General features: G+C 55.1%; 3 protein-coding genes across 5 annotated transcripts; 2 read left to right on the forward strand and 1 right to left on the reverse strand.

Annotated features, from left to right (window-relative positions):
• Positions 1-4,522: 4,522 nt before the first annotated feature.
• Positions 4,523-12,793, reverse strand: PDIK1L (PDLIM1 interacting kinase 1 like). Of its 3 annotated transcripts, none has more exons than XM_034069230.1 (3): positions 12,743-12,793; positions 10,492-11,876; positions 4,523-7,875 (listed from the first exon to the last, which is right to left on the reverse strand). In XM_034069230.1, exons 2-3 carry the CDS (start codon positions 10,774-10,776, stop codon positions 7,135-7,137), a joined length of 1,026 nt encoding a protein of 341 aa, XP_033925121.1. In that variant the 5' UTR covers positions 10,777-11,876; positions 12,743-12,793; the 3' UTR covers positions 4,523-7,134. The 3 variants fall into 3 exon arrangements, with proteins under 3 accessions (XP_033925121.1, XP_033925122.1, XP_033925123.1); XM_034069231.1 differs by having other exon boundaries at positions 10,492-10,793; positions 12,743-12,790; XM_034069232.1 differs by lacking the exon at positions 10,492-11,876 and having other exon boundaries at positions 4,524-7,875; positions 12,743-12,783.
• A 1,979-nt stretch (positions 12,794-14,772) lies between these two features.
• On the forward strand, positions 14,773-18,049 carry TRIM63 (tripartite motif containing 63). Its single transcript, XM_034069273.1, has 9 exons — positions 14,773-14,943; positions 15,029-15,195; positions 16,263-16,431; positions 16,689-16,784; positions 16,939-17,172; positions 17,282-17,304; positions 17,480-17,604; positions 17,706-17,780; positions 17,889-18,049. Exons 1-9 carry the CDS (start codon positions 14,785-14,787, stop codon positions 17,897-17,899), a joined length of 1,059 nt encoding a protein of 352 aa, XP_033925164.1. The 5' UTR covers positions 14,773-14,784; the 3' UTR covers positions 17,900-18,049.
• Positions 18,050-18,855: 806 nt separating this feature from the next.
• SLC30A2 (solute carrier family 30 member 2) lies at positions 18,856-20,935 on the forward strand. Its single transcript, XM_034069411.1, has 8 exons — positions 18,856-18,905; positions 19,045-19,235; positions 19,418-19,564; positions 19,813-19,966; positions 20,050-20,206; positions 20,342-20,447; positions 20,539-20,673; positions 20,755-20,935. Exons 1-8 carry the CDS (start codon positions 18,856-18,858, stop codon positions 20,898-20,900), a joined length of 1,086 nt encoding a protein of 361 aa, XP_033925302.1. The 3' UTR covers positions 20,901-20,935.
• The last annotated feature ends 375 nt before the right edge of the window (positions 20,936-21,310 follow it).

Here is a 21,310-nt window from a genome sequence, read left to right on the forward strand (position 1 = left end):
CATTAACCCCTGCCAGCCCAGCCCAGCCCCACAGCAGGATCCCACCTTGCCAGCCCTGTGCCCCAGCCCCAACCTTCACACCCTGCAGCCCAGGCAGCATCCCAGCTCCTCCTGCAGCCCCAGCTCACCTCTGCTGCTCTCCTCCTCCATCTGCCATCTCCTTGTAGGAGCCTGGCCAGGATCCTGGGATCCACAGCAGGGATCTGCCTCCTCCCGGCAGGACCGAGTCTCATTGTCCCTCATGCATCAAGAATGGGACAGAAACCACATCCCCCTCCTCCATCCACCCCAAGGTGCTGGGTGCGGATCCAGTCCCTTCCCCAGGATCCTGCCCCATGCAGGGAGGAGGGAGGCAAGATCCTGGCCCTGTCCCTGCTGGTGGTGAAAGGGTCAAAGGGAACCAGGCTCCTGCCTCCTCTTCCCCTCCCCGGGAAGGGAAGGGCTGTAAATCACAGGAAGCCACAATGGGCTGGAGCCGGCCCAGGGCCTATTTTTACCTCTGCCCAGGGCTGGGGGCTCCCAGGGCTCCCCCTGTGCCCTGCTCCTGCCCGGGGGCTGTGAACTTGGCACTGCTGTGGCCGGGGGGGGGGACACCAGCTCCCTCCATCTCTTGGTTGGTGTGGATGGAGAGCACTGCCCAGGGACAGAGCCCAGGGACAGAGCTCAGGCTTTTGGCCCCAGACCAAGTGGGACCATCCCAGTTCCTTCATGTGCTGCTGCTCAGGAACTGGGATGTGAGCAGTGCCAGGAACTGGGTCTGCAGCCACTTCCCTGTGTGACAGCACCAGTGCCAGGACCCCTGGGCTGATGAGAACAGGGGCTAAAGCAGAGGCTGAGCAGGATGAGAGCAGCCAGGACTTGCCCAGGCTCTGCAGGCACTGGGAAGAACCCCAGGAAAAGCAAGGAAGGGACAGGACCTATTCTATTGCAATGAACCTGGAGAGGAGCAATGCAGGGAGCTGCCTCTGCCGGCAGCACTCGGGCTCTGTGTGCAGGATACGGCCACACCAGAGCAAATCCAACCACCTCCAGCGGAAGATGGGGAAAGGATGGGGGAAGTGATGGAGAAACCTGCAGCAGACCAGGATCTGCCCCAGGAAGAGGGGCACCCACATTCCCATAGGGGAGAGGAGCTGTTCTGCACTGCAGACAACGTGAATCACCGTTGATCAGAACAGGTTTTATTTCCTGAGCAGGAATAACGGGAAAGCCACAAGTGAGTAAGAGCAGCCTCAGATTCCCCCTTCTCCGGCGGATGCAGGGTTCCCATGGGATGCTCCTACCAAGCGCCTGCCCCTGTCCCGAGCACAGCTGAACTGGTTCCTTTAGGCAAAGCACATTCCCTTTGGGATACAAGGGGTAACTTGAGGGGATCATCAGCATCCTGGGCAGCTCCTCCTTCCCTCGGGGAGGCAAATGAGGCTTTTGTCACTTTGGCTTCTCGGAAGGATTTACCCAATTTACGGCCTCTTGGTGGCTCTTCTGGGTCCTGTGGATGCTCCAAGTCCCTGGTTCTCATTGCCAATGACTCGCAGCTCTCACGAGGTGCTCTCTGCTCTGCAGTTGGGCTCCACTTCCCTCCCAGCTCACTGGGAAGCCAGCAAGGTACCAGGCAAGCAAAGCAACCCTGGGCACAGCCAGTGCTGAGCCCTCCAGCCTTGCAGTGGGTGAGAGGAGGCTGAGGAAGCCCTCAAAGCAATTCCTTCTTCTTCCAGCCCCGTTGTTCAGCTCCGGATGATGCAGCCCTGCTCCTGCAGACCCCTCATGGCAGGGACAAACCTGCCCCCATTCAACCCCTTCCAGATGCATTTCTCCTTTACAAAGAACCGTAAAACCCCATCTTACCTGCCCCAGGACCATGGGTGGGCAGGATGCAGCACCCGATAGCAGCCGTCTGCTGCTGCTCTGCTTTCACATCCCACAAAAAGCCCTTTGTGGTCCCAGCTCCATGCAGGTGCCTGGAGAGCAGCCCCTGGGAGCCTGGGATGCAGGCGCTTGCCCTAAGGGACAGGCAGGAGCAGCAGCCTTGCTGTATAGGTGTAAAAATCCCCCTGGCTCCAATGGGCTTGAACAACCATCACTCCCCTAAGGCACCGCTAACCACAGGTAGGAACCAGAGAGCAGTGGGGCTCCTTGCTCAAACCCTGCACTGGGAACCCCATAGCAGGCGACGGCTGCAGTGAAGCAGGTCAGAACCATGACCCTGAGGGCAGACAGAGATGCAGTAAGGTGCCAGCATCCCCAGTGCCAGAGCTGAGCACCTGCACTGGCCCCACCGCCTGGTGCAAGGGAACCACAGAGGTTTTAGGTTGAAAGCCCAGAGATGAAAGAGGCGTCTGCACAAGTGCAGCTCTGGCAGCAGCTCCTCCTCCTCAGGAGAAAGCAAATATGGGGCAGCCCCAACGAGAACAGCTCCAACCCCCCCGGGCAGCTCAGCTCAGCCCCACGGCTCAGCCCAGGCCCCTCCTCACAAACTGCAGCCCTGATGCAATCACTTCACTTCAGGCAGCCAAAGACTCTGCCCATTCACATGGGAACAAAGGGACTGCACCAGCGCATGGGCTGGGCTGCAGCTGCCCTCGCAGCGCTGGGGCTGGAGCATCCTCACCTCACTGCTCCCGTTTCATGGAGCTTTGCATCCAGGAGCATGCAGGACCCCCCAGTAACCCCATGGAGCCAGAGAGGAGACCTGCGGCAGCTCAGGTCTTGTCCTACCACCTCCGACAGAGCAGACACTGCACAGCTCATGGTACTGCAGGCACATCCCTCCTCCCTCATCGCACTCAAGGATAGAAGCTGCGCTTTGCATCACAGCTCCCTCCAGCCAAAGGGGGAACGAACCCCACAGCTCCCAGTGTTTCCACACTCCAGTTCCCTGCTCACTGCACAAACCCCCAGTAAAGATAAGCAATGCTGACCAACATGGAAGGGTTTGCAGAGCATCCGTGGCGCAAAGGGAACAGTCACCCATTCGTGCTGCCCACAGTGCAAAGGCCACCTGAGCACATCTGCCCCACACTATGGCACAAGGGGGGGGAATCTGCTTCTGGGAAGCCAGGGCAGCTTTCCAAGGGGTGGATGAGCAGGACAGCAGCCTTATCTCCACCACAGAGCAACATCTGCCATTACACTGCAGTTTGCACTGCCTTTAAACCAAGCAGGTTTAAAGGTTTGTTGCAGGGATAAGAAACGGCAGGAGCAACCGGTTTGCAGCATTTCCTGCTTGCACTATTCCCAGTCCCTTTGCTCCAATGGTAATTAAAACATTGTCCTGATTTCAGCTGTAACCAAGTTAATTCTCTTGCTAGCAGGGGGTGCAGGGCTGTGGTTTCAGCTTTAGCTGGATAACACCACCAATAACACACCAATGGCTTGGTTGTATTTACCCTGATCAAGGACTTCCCAGTCTCATGCTCTGCCAGTGAGGAGGAGCACAAGAAGCCAGGAGGGAGCAGACAGGACACCAGACCTAGCCAAAGGGATACTCCATCCCACAGCACATCATGGCCAATAGGGAAACTGGGGGGAGCTGGATCGCTGCTCAGGTCAGGCTGGGTATGGGGCAGTGGGGGCTGAGCAATCAGATTGTGCATCACTGTGTTAGCTGGGGTTTGATCTTTCCCTCTTATTTCCCTTTTCCTTATTACTACTATGCCTTAATTATTGCACTGTCCTTATCTCGACCCACAGGTTTTACCTTCTCATCTTTAGCTGCCAGATGGAGTTAAAGCCACAACAAACATGCAAAACACTATTACGTTTTTATACTATGCCCAAGTAGCAGCAGCTCCTGAGCTGCATTCCTAAGGCTCCTCAGGGCACACAAGACCACAGGCCACTGTCCCTCACAAGCCTCCATTTACACCTGGTTGAGGTCCCAAAAGCCAGCACACCTGCTCCCTCCAGCAGCTCCAGCCAAAGGCAGCAGCACTTGCTCTAGGTGCTCCAGAGGGAAGCAGGGCAGAGCATCTGTTCACCATCAGCCCTCTGCACAGGGCCTGTGGTGCAAACCCACACAAGGGGTGGGGGCTTTCTGCATGAAATCCTGCTCCAGCAAACACAGCAGCTAGAGGGGAAACACTCCAGCACCCAAGACAGGGGCAGCATCTATCTGCATCCTCAGTAGTACTAGTAGTAGATTTGCTTATAGCCAGCTCCATTTTCACATGCATTCAGACTCACTGTCAACTCCTCCAGCTGCACATCACACATCAGTTGAAGTCTGGCTCTGCTGCTACCCAGAGAAGACGAGTGGCACTATTAACCAACCCAGCATCTTCTATAAGCTGAGGATACCTACAGGATGACCGTGAAGTGCTACAGCTTACTTCTGCCCTAAGCACAGTAAACTCCTGTGTGGCTCTGTGGACAGGCAGAGGACATTGCACCGACTGAGAAGAACGCATTTCTCTGGCTAAAGTACAACAACTTCATTGAAAATCAGGTTTTATTTCAAAAACAGTCATGAACTGAAATTGCACAATTCTCCTCATGAGAAACTCTTTGTAAAATATACAGTTTTTAAAGAAAGATTTGAAAAAAAGAAATCTAAGTGCTGAAGTCTCTTGACTTTGTGTCACGCTGGTGAGGAACTCCAGAGCTGCTACAACAATGTGATTTGTCAAAGGTTTTAAAACAAAGACCCCAGACAACAAAAGCCAAAGAGAACACAGACTCAAGGACTACCATTCAGTGTTAACCAAGGAAACACTCCACAGCAAGGCAAAGCACCATGAGGGGGATTGCAGGTACCCCCACTTAAAGTGGCCACCAGTGCAAAGAAACACTTGGGAAGTCAAAACACCCATTTCCTGTGCCATTCACTCCTTGCTGCACTGCAGGCAGGCAGCTATTCAGTGTTCAGCCTTTGAAATACTTCAGAGAACCAGATGATTTGCAAAGCACCTTAAAGAGAAAGTTATTGTGCAGTAAATGCATACTTGAAGCTAACAGCTGATTCTGACTTCTGGGGGGTACGAGAGGAGGAAGTTGGCAATGGATTTTTATAAAGCTCCCAAGTTCAACATGGAAAAGTTCTGTGCCCTCTACAAACTGCACTCATCGAGTGCCCATGCTGAGATAAATGTAAGTACTGTGGCACAGCGTTGGCACAGACAGCGAGCGGTTTGTTTTCCTTTCCGTAACAAGCCAAGGTTCAGTTGTACTGAACTCGGTTAAAATGAGAACACAAACATCTCTGTTTGCAGAGCTCAAGAAAAAATAGATCCCTTTTGATGGCTACTCACAGATAGGCTCCAAGTCTCCTACAGACTAAGCTCTCTGCAGGGAAGGAACAACACTGGGACATCTATAGAGGCAACAGGCTGTGTTCTCAGTATGATGCAGTCACCCCTCCACTGCTGCCTGTTTACACTGGAGCTCTACTGCTCTGCTGTAGTCTTCTGAAAGTTACTTCTATAGCATCTTCTAAACAAAAAACATGGCTTTGAAACAGGGAAGTATCATCTGAGAATCACTGTTTATGACAGTGTCAGGTTGGGAAGTGAAGCTAAGGTGTAGGGAAGCAAAATAACAAGAATTAAGGACTAAGGCTGCCTAAGTAACTGCCACCAGCTGCAGACACCACCAGGGAAGAGCCATCTGTACTCTGTAAAGCCTCAGAAGTTTGGCAGAATCAGAATCCTTTGCTTCTGGAAGAACAATAAAGTTCTGGTTTAGGCAGAATAAACAATGACTAACCAGAACTGCTCTCACCGCACTAGGAGGGAACATATCTGAGAAGTAAATCACACAGGGAAATACAACAACTTCCAGGTAAATCTGGGGGAAAAGAAAACCAAAACACACCAGGTTGATTTTGTGAAGAAAACTGCCCTTTGTTGCTGCTTTAAAGGCAATTCTTTAAAACTCAAATGGATGAGAAAGGCCACAGTCCTCTCTTGGCATATCAGTCTGCTTCTGCAGAGTAAGAGCTGAGGGTAAGCAGCCCTTCAAGTGCTTCACAGCTACATCTCCCATCTGGGGTTTCAGTAAATATTACTTATTTAAAAGAAAGAAAGCTAACTGGAAAAAAAAAGAGCCAAGGTTGCCACACAAATGGGAGCTACCTCTCACACCCTGGTTACTGAAGAGGTGTGTGCTACAAGGCAGTCACGCCTTTATCTCCTCCTCACTACATCAGAGGTAATGCCAGAAAGGAACAGGCCATGACCACTATCACTGGTCAGATCCAGTTAATGGGAAAACCACCCCCATAGTTTAAAGAAGCTTAAAAAGAATGCTCTATGCTGCTTGATTCCCTCACCCATTTTCCATAAGCTAAGCCCAAAGTACTCATTATAAATCCTCAAAGTGCTATTGAATTATAGCTACAGGAGTAGAGAGCATGTGTGAAAGTGTAGATCAACTGATTAATCAAGTGTTTGATCACTAGGAGAAAGCAAAATTGAATGATTAATGAGCAAGGCAACATGCTAGCACCCAACTGCATACGGTTCTGACTCCCTCAGTGACAAGCTCATGAAGCTGGAAGTGCTCAGCGTGGCCACATCAGCACTTTGAGAACTGCTGAGCCCCTTGCATTGCAATGTCTCTTTGTCAAGTCTCAGACCCTCTCTTTGACATTAGATAATAAAAATAAATAATCAAGTTCTTCAGGCCTGAAGGAGGAGGAATGCTTCTCATCTATCTTCATCTTGGTTTCTAGGAGACCCCAATCATGCAGACCCACACCAAATAATTTAAGTGGCATACACACCCAGTCACTCATATACAGAAATATATACACAATTACTTTACAAAGCTTGCAGATTTGCACTACCAGCATGCAAATCCTTGTTCCATTAGAGTTCCTAATACTCACATAGGAAACTGGAATGTACAAAATACTCCATAACATAGTGCTAGAAGTAAAGTCTCAGCTCTTAACACATCCCACTGCCAGCATACACCAACAAACACCGTCACATCTGACACTTGCAGGTAACATCCTGGTATTACACACATCAACGCACAACAGCCACCTCAACACTCGTATCGTGAGACTCAAAAGAGATTCATTTGGTAGAAACTACACCCTGCAGGTTGGAGTTCAGGCTCATTTCTTTTACTGCTGCGCTATCAGCTCAGTGAGAAGCAGCTCTATCAGGACACACACACACAACCAGGCCCCCATCACGTGTCCCAGCTGCTGTCCTTAAAAGCTATATTGACTAATCGAAGCTCCAGCTCGAAGGCATCGGGGCGATCCTGGGGGTTGGCAGCCAGCATCTCCTTCAGCAGCCGTTTCATCTGAGCATTCATGGACTTCTTCTTCACGGGGATGAGCAGCTCCATTTTTGGGTTCTCCAGGAGGGCCTCTCCAACGGGCACGATCGCTGTCCCCTGCTTGACGTAACTCCCCAGGAGTTCCTTCTTTGTTTCTGTGTCTATAAATGTGATTCTTTCCAGCATTGCCCAGATTATAATCCCCAGTGCAAAGATGTCTGCTTTGGCAGTGTAGTGTCCTTCCCAGACCTCAGGGGCCATATAGAAGTCAGTCCCACAGGCAGTTGATAGAAAACACTTATTGACGTTGACTGGCTCCTCAGCATTCTGTCCTGAGGCTGAGCATACTTTACTCAGCCCAAAATCAGCCACTTTCAGGGTGGGCTCCAAGTCACTTGCATCCATCCTGCTCTGAGAGATCAGAATATTGTCAGGTTTGAGGTCCCGATGAATGATCTGATTTTTGTGCAGGAATGCCAGGGCACTGCTGAGCTGGAGCATGAAGCTGGTGTTGGTCTTGCGGTTTGGCTTTCGGGACAACAGATACTCGTTCATGTCTCCTCCATCACAGAAATCCATTACAAACCAGAGGTAATACACACTCCTGGGGTCAAAGACTATTTCTCCTTTTAATGAGGTCTCTACAAGCTGCAACAAGGAAAAGAAATATCATAACTGCCTGATGATCACAAGAATGTAAAGATATGACGGAAAAAACCTGTGAAGTTTGGATCCTCCTCTCAATAGTCCAGAGAGGAAAATACTTTGGTGAAAAGAGAAATTCATGCCAAATTCCTGATTTAAAAATCTAAAAGTCACAGTGTTTGTTTGACAGCCTCCTCATTTTCATGCAGACAAAGCATATCAAGCTCCTGCTCTTGCCCAGAAGCTGAAGCTAGACCCAGATAACTACTCTGAAAGACACTCAGTGGCCACTGCACTCCCATCTGCTCCAGCTGGACAGTGTCCCTGCCCAACAAAGCCTGTCCCACCCATTTGGTCAACAACTTCAATGTCCAAACAAAGTCTTAACTAGCAACTGAACAGTGCCAGGGGCCTGTCCTCTCCACAACAGCTTTATAAAGACTGTTCTCCATTCCTTCCACAGGAATGTATTAACTAGCAAGCATTAACACAGGATCTCTTCCCTCAGGAGAACACTAAAGGCACAGCTGCTGCAGTAACAGCTCTCGCACCATCATGATCCATTTGCTGTTTTCTAGAGCATAAGTAGCTCAAGCAGCCAGTTCTAACAGCTGCTTCAAACAAAAAGCAAGGTAAAACCAGCACTTCTACTAATCCCATTTATACAAGTTCACATTTGCCTCTTCAGCTCCTCTGAGGTGGCTCTAAGCAGCAGGGAATTCCTGATGGAAGTCTTGCAATTATTCGTTAGTAGTAACCAATGTACACGAAACCAAACAGCTGCAACAGGCTTGCAAAAATTGAGGTAGCTATTAATGTTTAGAGCAACATTTATAGTGCTTTGAAGAAGTGACCTTTCCCATCCAAGAGCAAAATTCCTAGCAATTTATAGCTATCTAATTGCTAGCACAGCTAGTACCCAAACCAGACAAACTGTAAATCCAGGTGCGAACTAGAAAACAAGCTATTTCAGGTCTACAGTCAGTAACTGAGATGAAGGTATCACAGGGCAGCAGGATGTCCCCTCTGCCAAGTGAGCACCAAGGCACAGCTCTTCCCCCCACACCTTTACAGAAGCTGTAACTGCATCTTAGCTCAGCATTAACACTCCACTACCGGATCTGTGCCAGCTGCAAAGCACCACAAGATCAGGCTTGTTCAGGACTCTCACTTCACTGACTTGGTTCAGCTGACACCAGACAAGCATCTGCCCCCCAGCCCTTCAGGAGACACCAACATCCCTTCCCCCAGACAGCCTCCTCACACACTACACCAGTGCAGCTCTGTAAATGCACTACTTCCCCCACCTGGGGCAGGGAGAGTAGAGGGTAACCAAGGGAGATCTGATTTTCTCTATTTCAGCACATAAAGTGATCCCAGTCTCAGAGTCAGCTCTGCCCCTCACTCCTCTCTGCTCTGTACAGCTCACACCTGACATGGGTGAGATTTACATGCTGCATTGTTAACAGGCACTACCATCAAAAGCCAATGCTGCAGGTGACCTGGAAGCTCTTCCCCACCTTCCACCCTGGGGGGGTTTAAAGTTTCCCTCTGTACAAGTGTCCACATCTCTCACAGATCCCCTAAGGACTAGAACAGTAAGGCACTAATATCTCCCACATGAGCTGACTGGTATTATTTTACCCTAATCCCTCCATGAAAGCAGGTCAGTAACAACTACCAAGCTACAGCAAGTTTACAAAGGCAAGAATCCTCTTTCTCAGGCTCGTAGAGCACTCGGCACAACAGGATCTGGACAGCCGTGAAGGGCTGTCAGATGAATGCTCACCAATAAAAGGCCCCACATTAGACATGCAAGAATGACAACAGAAACTGAAATGATAAAGGCTGACTGGGGATGACACAATAAACATGGAGCAGGCTCATGACTTTTTAAACCAGAGACGTAAATTCCTGCCAGGGGAGGACTTCAAGTTGGGGCAGCTCCTTAACAAGGGAATGAATCTGATCATCTTTCAAAGTCTTTCCAGCACTGCTTATTCTTCATCCACATCTTCAAACTTAAGGAACACTTTCAGTGGCCAAATAAGGGGAGTGAAATTTATTCCCTTACTTATCACACCTTTACCTCTCCTTGAAGATATTACTAGTTATTCAAAACCAGAAAATGGCTCACCATACACTGCCAATGGCTGATCATTTCCCAAAGAACTTTAAGTGTTTGCTTCCTAAATCAAGACTGTTACTTCTTCTTCCAAGGACATTCAAGATTAAGAAATGCTTCAGAGCAGTCTCCCAAGACATATCTGCTCATTAACCTTACAGCAGGCCTTCTACTGAGGAATACAACAGCTTGCACCTCCCTTGTGCTTTACCTGTGGTGCTTCCTCAAATTATCACAGCAGATTTGCATTTAACCTCCCCCCAGAGTCTTCTGGAGTGGCACTGGCTTCACATGACAACGTACAGGCAACTGTTCAATAGCCAGGCTCTTTTGAAAAGATGTCATCATTTTGGGGTGTCAACAATGCAGACAATAGCCTCTCCTAACTATGGATAGCTCAAAAGAACCCCAGAGATCTTAGCTACCCACCTCCTTCCCTCCCAGCTACACGTTCAGAATCATGACTTTCACCCCATTACCTCAGCTTCATGTACCTGTAAATAAAGGGAGGAACTGGAGCCATGGGACATCTTCTGCACCATACCATCTTTCTGCAAGATGCACTCCTCCAGGTGAATGACGTTGGGATGCTGGCTCTTGATACTGCTAAGTGCCCAGAACTCACGCAGAGCTAGTTCCACATTCTCTGGAGCATGGCACCGGATCTTTTTCACCGCGACCCGTGCAGAGGTCTTCCTGACGACTGCTTCGTACACCACACCATAACTGCCACGACCAACCTCTCGTATTAGATCGTACTTAGGCTGGCTACTCACCATCTTCAAGACCAAGGGTTCTGGGGAAGGGGGGAGAAACCCACAGAACTAAAACTCATGAACAAGAACTGGGCTGTATTTTCCCCCATGTGGTCTGGTGCAGCAATACGAGGCCTACCAAAACCCTGCCACTAACAGGAGAGTGCCTCTGAGCATTACGCTGATGCTGCATCCAAGTGCTGAAACATTCCAGAAGCTACTCTGTAAACCTGTACCTGTTGCCACGGACCAGTGAAAAGTGAAATTACATCATTCTGGTGGGACTATTAACATTTCAAATACAGCCCAGTTTTCAAGGTGGCAACAATTCAAACCTAGACTTGCACTGCACTGAGACAGGACTATCCCATAGGCTCCTGGTCCTTCCTCTCAGTGTCTTCTGCGAGCATCTGCAGGAATAATAGTATGGTACCATGCTCTCCATCGACGCCTGGAAGAGCAAGGAGAAGTTCTAGTTGCAGCCTGTGGGCAAGCAGTAACAGATCTGATTAACCCTGCCTGTTAGGGAGATGACTGTGGAAATAAATGTGTCGGGTATAATGTCATCATTAATTTCTTTCCCTGAGACCAAGTCAAGCAGATGCTTTGGACTGCTTCTGGTTTTTAGTATTCCTGTGATTTTTCACCAAGTCCCCTCTGATTGAGGCATCTACAGCTGCAGAAGGTTTAAAGGGTAACTGATTGCAGAAGCTTGTGCCCTGCATCTGACTTTCACTTCTGCTCCACAGGGCAAGGACAAAAGTTAAGATGCTGCTCTGTAGTTAAAGTGAGACACACGCCAAAACAAAAGCCACCAAACACTGCTGTAGATTCACGAGCCTCTCTACACACCTCCCTGCAAGATCCCAACCCAAAACCACACCACCACCTTCACACAACCAAACCAAAACGGGACACTGACTACAGACAGGGGAAAAAAAGCTTGGCCAGCCAGTTATCACCGGGCAAACAGAGTAAAACACAACATAAATAAAGCACAACTGAAAGGGTTTGTGACACTGCTAGGGATAAATGGAATTCTCTTTATGTCAGTAAAGCAGGCAATAGGAAACACATCAAAAGAGCCTGTTCAAGTTTCTCCACTGGTTTAGGAACTTATTTTTCTTTGATAAAAGAATAAAAAAAAATAAAAAAAGGAAAAAAGAGAGAGAAAAAAAGTATCATCAGCCGCAGGGTAACACCACACACACATTGTAACCTGCCACAAAACCCTGCACTACGCATGTATGAGCACATCACCATCAGATTCTGATCACCAGATGCACCCAGCCTGCACCTGCGAGGCACAGATTAAGATTACAGCCTCAACATGAAGCTATGGTGGGCCAAAGCCCCTCCCATGCAGGGCAGAAGAGCAGCATCTCTGATCTCACCAGCAGCCAAGTAACTCCCGAGGCAAAGACTTTACACTTTACACCCTCACATGAAGCTCACAACGAGCAGAAAACGGCCCCCGTGTTAAGAGTCGGTTGCTGTGTTGTTACCCCAGAGAACGTGGCCCTGTGCCCAGCACCGGGGCTGCTGCCTCCCCTCACCCCCACCGCGGTTCTTGCCTCAGTGCAAACACCTCCTGCTCCCCAGGGCAGCGACCCGGGCAGCAGGGACAGGCCCAGGCCAAGCAAACAGGCTGGGCCTGCTGCAGCCGGTAACGCGTTAGCAACACCCACAATGACACCGACCGCACCCCCCCGCCCCGCTCCGGCACGGAGGCCCCGGAGCTGCCGTCACACCGGGAGCACACCCGCACTAAGGGCGCTGGCTCCGGAGGGCAGTCACCAAGGCACCGCTGGCTGCAGCGGGGCCTACCCCTGCAGGCGCGGCCCGAGGGGCAGCCGTGCCGCTGCTGCCCGCCCGGCTCCGCCGTTACCGGATCCCTGCAGCGGAGCCGCCGCCCGTGCGGGACCAGAGGCCTCAACCGCCCGGGCTCGGTCCCGTTCCCCGCCCCGGGCCGGGCCAAGCCCCGCGTTACCTCCGCGCTGCTACCGCGCTGCCGCCGCCCGGCCGCCATTATAGGGCTCCCCCAAACAACTGCGCCGGCGCGGCCACGCCCCCCGCCTCCGCTGCGCCCTCTGATTGGTCCGTTCAGTTTCACGTGGTTCGGTTACACCCGGCCTAGAGGTGAATGATGCGGGTTCTGTTGGGTCCCGGTGTATCCCCTTTTATCCCGTTCTGTCCCCTTCGGTCCCCGCTCTCCGCCTCGGTCCCTTCCTCCGCAGGCTGTGTCTGCTCCCCATGAGCAGGAATCGGGGGCGGAACGCTGCTGCCATAGCCCCGCTGGCTCCTCCACCCGTTCCTTGCGCAGCCATCACCGGCTGGGCCCTCATCCAGTGCTGGGAGCCCTGTGGGACTCAGGTGGAATCAGTTCAGATACGCTCCCATGCTGCCCCCGGGTCCATTGGGAACAAGCCTGGTGCTGATCAGTTTTCAGGCCACTACCTAAACTGCCTAAAGGCAATCAGGGGCCAACAAGCCCCTTGTGGCTTCCGAAGGCTGATAAGGACATCACAACCCCTCCATTACAATGAATCCCGTTAACTGAGTCCCGAAGCAGTTAGTTAACCAATGCCCGTGGGGGTGGGGATGGGGGCACATGCCCGGCTGTAGCCAGCAGCCAGCTCCCACACTGCCGTGCCAAGTGTGTGCCAGCCCCATCCGTGTGCCAGCTCCTCCCTGGGGGAGCTCCAAGTGCTGAAACGGGGACAGTTTTGCAAGATGTGCTTGGCTGGTCCTAGCACAGTCACTTGATGACACGTGAACCTGCCCGGAAGGAGCACCCAAAACAACTGCGGGGCTGCCCTGCCCTGGGATGGGGCTGGCTGCAGCCAAACAGGCTCTGTGCACCCAGGCACTTGTGTACCCTGCACCCATGAAACCCTGCACCCATGAACCCCTGCACACCTACACCTATGTACTTATGGACCCTGCACCCACGCACTCCTGTACCTGTGCATCCATGTACCCATGCATCCTGCACCTGTGAACCCTGTGTACTCAGGTAACTGTGCTCTATCTACCTTTGCATCCTTGTACCCCTGCACATCCGGACCCATGCACCCATGCATTCATGTACCCCAGCACCCGTTGCCACTGTAGGTGCAGCAGCAGCCACCACCCCACATCACCCTATCCCCCCCGGCATGACCCAGAGGCAACAGCGCAACACCCCTGGCTCCTCATGCAGTGTATTTACAGGTCTCCTGTGGGCCAGGGCTGGTATTTGGCACGACACCTTGTTTATCACTGCAGCAGCCAAATGCGCTGGGTGCTGGTCCTGAGGGGCTGTTTCTGGGTCAGGTTTTGCAACCAAGCAGAGGGGCCGGCTGTTTTATGGCACCACATGGCAGCACAGGGGGCATCCTGTAGCTCCCTCTGTGTAATACAGAAGAATATAGAAGAACACAGGGAATACAGAAGAGCCCCCCAATCCCTGCCTGGGATAGGAAGGGGGGGAACCTGGTACACGTGCCGGGCATGGGGTCTGCATCTCCCTGGTGCTGCCTTTCTCCTCCAAGCACAGCCTCAGCACTGTAATGAGGCTGCTTTTGCACCCAAGGAGTGGTCGCATTTTGGGGATGTAAAGGGAGATGCTCTGTATAAGCCAACCCTTGCTGCCGCTGGCCCAGCTCTGTCCCATTGCTGGCACCACCACAACATCTTAATGACCACAGGGCTGTTGCTCACCCCTTCTTGCCTCCACCCCAGTGCTGCTGTGGGACCCGCTCCCAAGATCCGGCCCTGCTGGCCCTGGGGATGTGCAGCCAAGCCTGGCCCCATTTACCCCCCTCTCTAGGGTAGTTTTGCCAGCAGCCGCAGGCAGGGCCTCCCGTACAGCCTGTCCCCTGCTTGTTTACCACCCGGTGGCATCCCGATGGCTCAGTCCCGTGTGACAGGTGTTGATGCTTCCCCAGACACCCGACCCGGCGCTGGCATGACCGGGAAGTCACTTATAAATAGCGGGATGAGGAGTGCTACAACAGCCGAGTGTGAGCGAGAGCAGCCACCACTGTGCCGATGGATTTCCAAGCCGGCATCCTGCGGGATGGCAACCCCATGGAGAGCCTGGAGAAGCAGCTCATCTGCCCCATCTGCCTGGAGATGTTCAGCAAGCCCGTGGTGATCCTGCCCTGCCAGCACAACCTCTGCCGCAAGTGTGCCAATGATGTCTTCCAGGTGAGAGGGGGGTGCCTGCGTCCTGTCCCCCCCCAGCCTGGGTGCTGTGGGGATGCTCATGGACACCCCAATGTGCATCTCGCAGGCTGCCAACCCGTACTGGCAGAGCCGGGGCAGTGTGATTTCGGGGGGCCGGTTCCGGTGCCCATCATGCCGCCATGAGGTGCTGCTGGACCGTCATGGTGTCTATGGGCTGCAGAGGAACCTGCTGGTGGAGAACATCATCGACATCTACAAACAGGAGTGCTCCAGGTAGGCCATGGGGTGGTTGTGGCTGTTTGCTTGTGCTTTGCCCCAGTGGGGACACAGGGAGATGGGGACAAAGGGACGTGGGGATGCCCAATTCCCAAGCCCCAGCACCATTGTTGGGACTACAGGAGATGTCATCTTGGGGAGAAACCAGGGGGGACTTCCTGCTGGCCCAATGGTCCCTGACCCAAATCTTCCTCTTCCAACCCAAATCCTCCCCCTGTCCAGTGGGGTTTGAGTCTCTGGGCAGCTCAAGGGAGCAGTGGGTCCCTGGCAGGCTCTGCCCGTGCTGTGCTCTGTGCCTGAGGTGTTTGGTGGGAGGCAGGAGGTGTGGGGGACAAACCCAAGCTCTGTGTCTGACAGCGGCTGCTGCCGGCTGATAAGGGGCAGGGGGACAGCTCGGGGGGGACCCATTCAGTGGAAGGGCTGGAGAGGGAAGGGGGGGTCACAGGATCCCGAGGAGGAGCAGGGGCCCCAGCCAAGCTCCCTGAACCACTGTAAATATTGTTTGAGAGCCATGGGGACGATGGCACAGGGCAGGTGTCTGTGCCTGCTGGGGGGGCTCCCTGGGCTGGCCTCTGGTTTCCTCTGTGGCTTGGCTTGTCCCCATGTCCCCCCTTCAGCTGCAGGCATTGGCCGGGCCCCCCCCCGGGGGTTTCTTGGTGCCCCCACCCCAGTCACATGTTGAGTGACAACAATCAATCCCTGAGCCCAAGGCTAAAATTAGACTCTTGCGCAGCATCCCCAGAGCAGGGCCCCAGGACCCGTCCGCTCACCACTGCCGGCTGCTGCTGTGCCCAGTGCCACACTGGTTTAAACTGGGACTCACTGGGCGTGGGGCTTAGGGAAGCACAGAGGTCAGTGGTTGCTGAAGGAGCAAGTGTGGGGTTGTGCCAGGATCTGTCCTCTCCTGGGGACCTGACTTTGGGGTGGCCATGCAGCATCAGTGGGGATGTCACCACAGTGGGGATGATGGAGAGAAGGGGCAGGACATCGTCGTGCGGGGATGTGACTACAGTGGGGATGTCACCATGGCAGGGATGTCACCATGGCTGTGCTGCTCTCTCCAGCAGGCCACTGAAGAAGGGGGAGCACCCCATGTGCAAGGAGCACGAGGACGAGCGGATAAACATCTATTGCATCACTTGTGAGGTCCCCACGTGCTCCATGTGCAAAGTCTTCGGTGCCCACAAAGACTGCGAAGTTGCCCCCCTGCAAACCGTCTTCCAGGGCCAGAAGGTGCCGTGGGGGAAGCTGAGGGGGGATGCAGGGAACACAGCTCGTCCCATGGCAATGTGCTGAGCTGGGGCAGCCACAAATAGCACTGGGACCTGCTCACTCGGTATTAATAGCCCCCGTGTGACTTTGCCCAGGAGACAGCCTATATTTAGAGTGGTTGTGGCCTGTGGGAGATGTGGGGGGAGCAGAGCTGGGGCTGGGCATGTCCCCATCCCCACTGGGGTTCAAGCTGTTTCTGTCCATCCATCCCTGCCCAGACCGAGCTGAACAACTGCATCTCCATGCTGGTGGCAGGGAACGACCGCATCCAGACCATCATCTCCCAGCTGGAGGACTCGTGCCAGAGCACCGAGGTGAGGAAAGGGAGAAAAGGAGCCCTCCGAAATGCAGGGCTGAATCCTCAACCCATTCGGGTTGGCTGGGAGGGAGCTGGAGCCCATGGGCTAGGCAAGGCTTTGGGATGCTGCTGGTGCTGAGGGACACATCCCTCACCCCTTGTCCCTGCAGGAGAACAGTGAGGCAGCCAAGCGGGAGCTGTGCACTCGCTTTGACACCTTGGCAGCGCTGCTGGAGGAGAAGAAGTCGGAGCTGCTGGAGCGCATCAGCCGCGAGCAGCGCCACAAGACAGACTTCATCCAGGGCCTCATCTGCCAGTACAAGGAGCAGCTGGAGAGGTCAAGTCGGCTGGTGGAGACGGCTGTGCAGGCCATGGAGGAGACAGGGGGAGCAGCCTTCCTCATGGTGAGACCCCCAAACCTCCCTGCTGCTGCCCCCATGGGCTCCCACTGGCTTGGGGACGTCCTGGTGGCTGCCATGTGGCTTCACTCTGCTCTCCTCTTGCTCCCCACAGAGCGCCAAGCAGCTCATCAAAACGTAAGTACCCCAACTGGGGGCAGTTTGGTGATGCTGAGTCCTGCGGCTGGGCAGGGTTTGGCTGCAGGTGGCTTTGCCAGTGGTACCCGGGTGGCAAGTGTGGGGATGCTGCAGCCCCTGGTCCCCCAGCTTGGCAAAGAGCAGGGTGGGACATGGCCATATTCTCCCTGCCCAGGATCGTGGAGGCCTCCAAGGGCGGCAAGCTGGGGAAGATTGAACAGGGCTATGAGAACATGGATGGCTTCTCAGTGAGCCTGGAGCACCTCACTGAGGCAGTCCGTACCCTGGACTTTGACTCTGGTAAATCAGTCCTCAACCTCAATGCTCCTTTACCAGCACCCTAATGGCACCCATCACCTTTCCCAGTGGCTCTATGGTGACATTTGTCCACTTGTTTGCAGCTGAGGAAGAGGAGTACTTTGATGGGGAGGAAGAAGAGGTGGAGGAGGATGTGGCACCCGAAAGAACAGTGATGGGTAAGAGGTGGCACAGCTGCCCCCACCTTCCCAGGACCCTCAAGAACCTATGGGGGAGCTCTGGGGGGATGGGACCCCCTTTGATCCCTCCATTCCCTCCCCTTGTAGCTCCCCAGTAGCCGCGGTGGTGTTGGCAGCATGGGAGGAACGTCACGGGTGCAGGATGTCCGTCGACGGGACTCGGGACACAGGGGAGGCACCATGGGGTCTGGTGGCCTCACAAGCCAGCACCTGCTTCAGCACAGGACACTTTTCTATACGGGTGCAAACAGGACAATTCCGCACGTTTTGTATCTTCCTTGTTTTGTATATAATTGTCATAGATTTAAATTTTGTGTACTTTGTAAAGAAAACTGGTGGTTTGGGTGTGTTTGCTTCGCCGCTTGTTCTCAGCTTGATGGGCACTGCGGATGCAGGTAGGTTTGCCAAGCCTGTGCCATTGCTGGTGTCCCTGCCAGCACCCAGCACAGCAGAGGGATGCTTCCTGGTCCAGCACTTCATTTTCATGCTCATTAGCACCTCTGGCAGTGCTGGCTGCCTGCCCAGGGGTGTCACAGGCCAGCACCTGGCAGGATTTATCTCCTACTGATGGGATGCCCAGGACCAGTGCTTGCCCAGGCTTGGGGATGTGGCAGAGGACTGAGGATGCTCTGGGCTGTGCCAGTCCCCCCAACATGGGAACGGCCTTGGCACTGAGCTCCAGTTTCCCTCTCGTCACCTGGCCAAAGGGAAACTGAGGCAGCACCCAAGGCAATGCAACCAGCCCTAGGGGAATGGTGCTCCTCAGCCGGGCAGGTCCCTGCGGGAGGGGTGGCATGGCTGGGTATGGGCTGGCGGAGCAGGGAGGGGGTCACCGGGTGCTTCCGGAGGGGGGCACAGGGGAAGGCTCCATCCGTGCCCCGGTTCACGGCCCCTGAGCACTGCCCACAGCGGGTCCGGAGCAGCCCCCGCTGGGGCCGAGCGCTGCAGCCGCCGTGCGCCCGGCCCGGCCGTGCCCTCCCTGCGCCGGCCCCTCTGCACACGGGACCCGCCGCTCCACACGTGCCACCCTCCCGGTCACCCGTCCCGCAGGACCATGGCAGCGCCCGAGGAGCAGCGGCGGCTGCTGAGCCCGTCGGCGGCCGGGTAGGGGCGGCCGGGACCGGAGCGGGGCTGCCGGGACCCGAGCGGGGCTGCGGGGTCCGGAGGGCTGCGGGGTCCGGAGGGCAGCAGGGCCGGGATCCCCCCCCCCCCGGCCCTGCCCTGAGCACCCCTCCCGCAGCAGGTCCTGCCTGGGGGCCGTGCACGGGTCGGTGCAGGACCAGGGCTCCGCGCTGGCGCTGGGGCAGCGGCACCGCCGGCACTGCCACACCAGGGAGGTCACCGGGGCCCGGGGCCAGCAGCAGCAGCAGGAGCGCAGGAGGCTCTACATGGCCGCTGGCATCTGCCTCCTCTTCATGGTTGGGGAGGCTGTGGGTGAGTGATGGCCGCAGGGTCTGCTGGGGGGGCCACCAAGGGACACCCCAAGTGCCTGCCTGCACCACCTCTTGCTCCCATTCCCCCACTGCAGCCTGCAGTGACCTGATCTGTGCCCAGCTCACGGTGGGCTGGGATCCCCCCACTGCCCCCCGCGTGTCCCCACGGCCCCTTCTCCACAGGCGGGTACCTGGCGCACAGCTTGGCCATCCTGACGGACGCAGCACATCTCCTGACGGACTTCGCCAGCTTCATGATCAGCCTCTTTGCGCTCTGGGTGTCCCCACGTCCCCCCACCAAAACCATGAACTTTGGCTGGCACCGGGCAGGTAATGGGGCAGCAGCACCTCCTGCTCCCACAGACCCCAGGAGCTCTTGGAGCATCCCAGGGTGCCCTTCCCAAGGGGAGCCCTGGGGGCATAGGCAGCCCTGGCAGAGCCCCTGCACCACACATATGGGCAGGGAGTAACCCCAGGGATGGGTGCTGGGTGCTCACCCCAAGCCCTGGTACTGCCTGGGCCAGGAACGTGCTCAGGCTTGGGTGGCAGCAAAACAGCAATGAGGGGGCTCTCTGCAGAGATCCTGGGGGCCCTGCTCTCTGTGCTCTCCATCTGGGTGGTGACAGGTATCCTGGTCTACCTGGCGGCCCAGCGCCTGCTCTCGGATGACTACGACATGGAGGGTGGTGTGATGCTCATCACCTCTGCCTGCGCCGTGGCCGTCAATATCGTGTATGTATGGCCAGCTCTCACCCTCCCGGTCCCCTACCCTGTGCCCAGGGCCCCCCGGGATGTCACTGCTGCCCTGCCTTCAGGATGGGGGTGGCTCTGCACCAGACTGGGCACCAGCACAGCCATGGGGCGACCAGTGAGCAGTCCAACACCAGTGTCCGCGCTGCCTTTGTCCATGTCCTGGGGGACCTGCTGCAGAGCATTGGTGTCCTCATTGCATCCTACATCATCTATTTTAAGGTCTGGGTAGCTACTGGGGCAATGGGGGTGCTGGGGACACAGGAAGAGCATCCTCAGCCAGCCCTGAGGTGCCAATGGAGATGTGGGATGGGGTGATGGTGCCAGAGGGGCCTCACCCTCTCCCACCCCTTCCAGCCCGAGTACAAGTATGTGGATCCTGCCTGCACCTTCCTCTTCTCTGCACTGGTGCTGGGGACAACTCTGTCCATCCTCCGTGATGTCCTCCTTGTCCTCATGGAGGGTACGGCCCCAGCACGGGGGTGTGGGCTGCAGGGGCACCCCTGGGTGCCACGGCCACTGCTCCTGCAGCGCTCAGGGCTCTCCCTCCCCAGGCACCCCCAAAGGGATTGACTTCAATGCTGTGCGGGAGGCTCTGCTGGCAGTGCAGGGGGTGGAGGCCGTGCACAGCCTGCACATCTGGGCGCTGACAGCAGCACAGCCGCTGCTCTCGGTGCACATTGCCATCAGTGAGTATGGCACCCTGGGGATGGAGCCAGGGCTCACCCGCACCCCAGCATCCGCTCCCCTCCTCCTCCTCCTCCTCGCAGGCGCCGGTGCCAGCGCGCAGGAGGTGCTGGAGGAAGCCAGCTCCCGGCTGCAGGGAACCTTCCACTTCCACACCACCACCATCCAGGTGGAGAACTACTCTGAGGAGATGCAGGACTGCCGGGAGTGCCAACCGCCCCTCGACTGACCCCCCCAGCCCTTTGCGGCCTGAGGGGGCTTCTTATGGTGGCAAATAAACTGGAGCCCAGGGCTGGGTGTGCAGGTGCAGGTGGGGATGCTGGGTCTGACAGCATCAGGTGTCTGCTAGGAGCAAAGGGACAGCCCCACAGCTGCAGGGAGCCCAGCAGGCTCTGTTCTCCCTGTTCCTATTCAGGAAGGCAGCTCAGACAACCCTTCTCCCTTCTTTGGGCAGCAATGCAAGGCAATGGGTGCCTGGAGCTGTGGGGGGAACCATCCCAGCCTGGGGGAGGGAGAACACACATGCTCTGCTCTCACCTCTTATCGCTGTTTGCCCTCAGGAATCCAAAGGACTCGTCCTTCCCAGGGGCTGAGGGCTGGGAGGCCACAGGATATTCCCAGGGTGCCCGGACGGGTGCC

The sequence above is a fragment of the Melopsittacus undulatus genome, chromosome 14 (genome assembly GCF_012275295.1).
Source record: "Melopsittacus undulatus isolate bMelUnd1 chromosome 14, bMelUnd1.mat.Z, whole genome shotgun sequence".
Classification (NCBI taxonomy): Eukaryota; Metazoa; Chordata; class Aves; order Psittaciformes; family Psittaculidae; genus Melopsittacus; species Melopsittacus undulatus.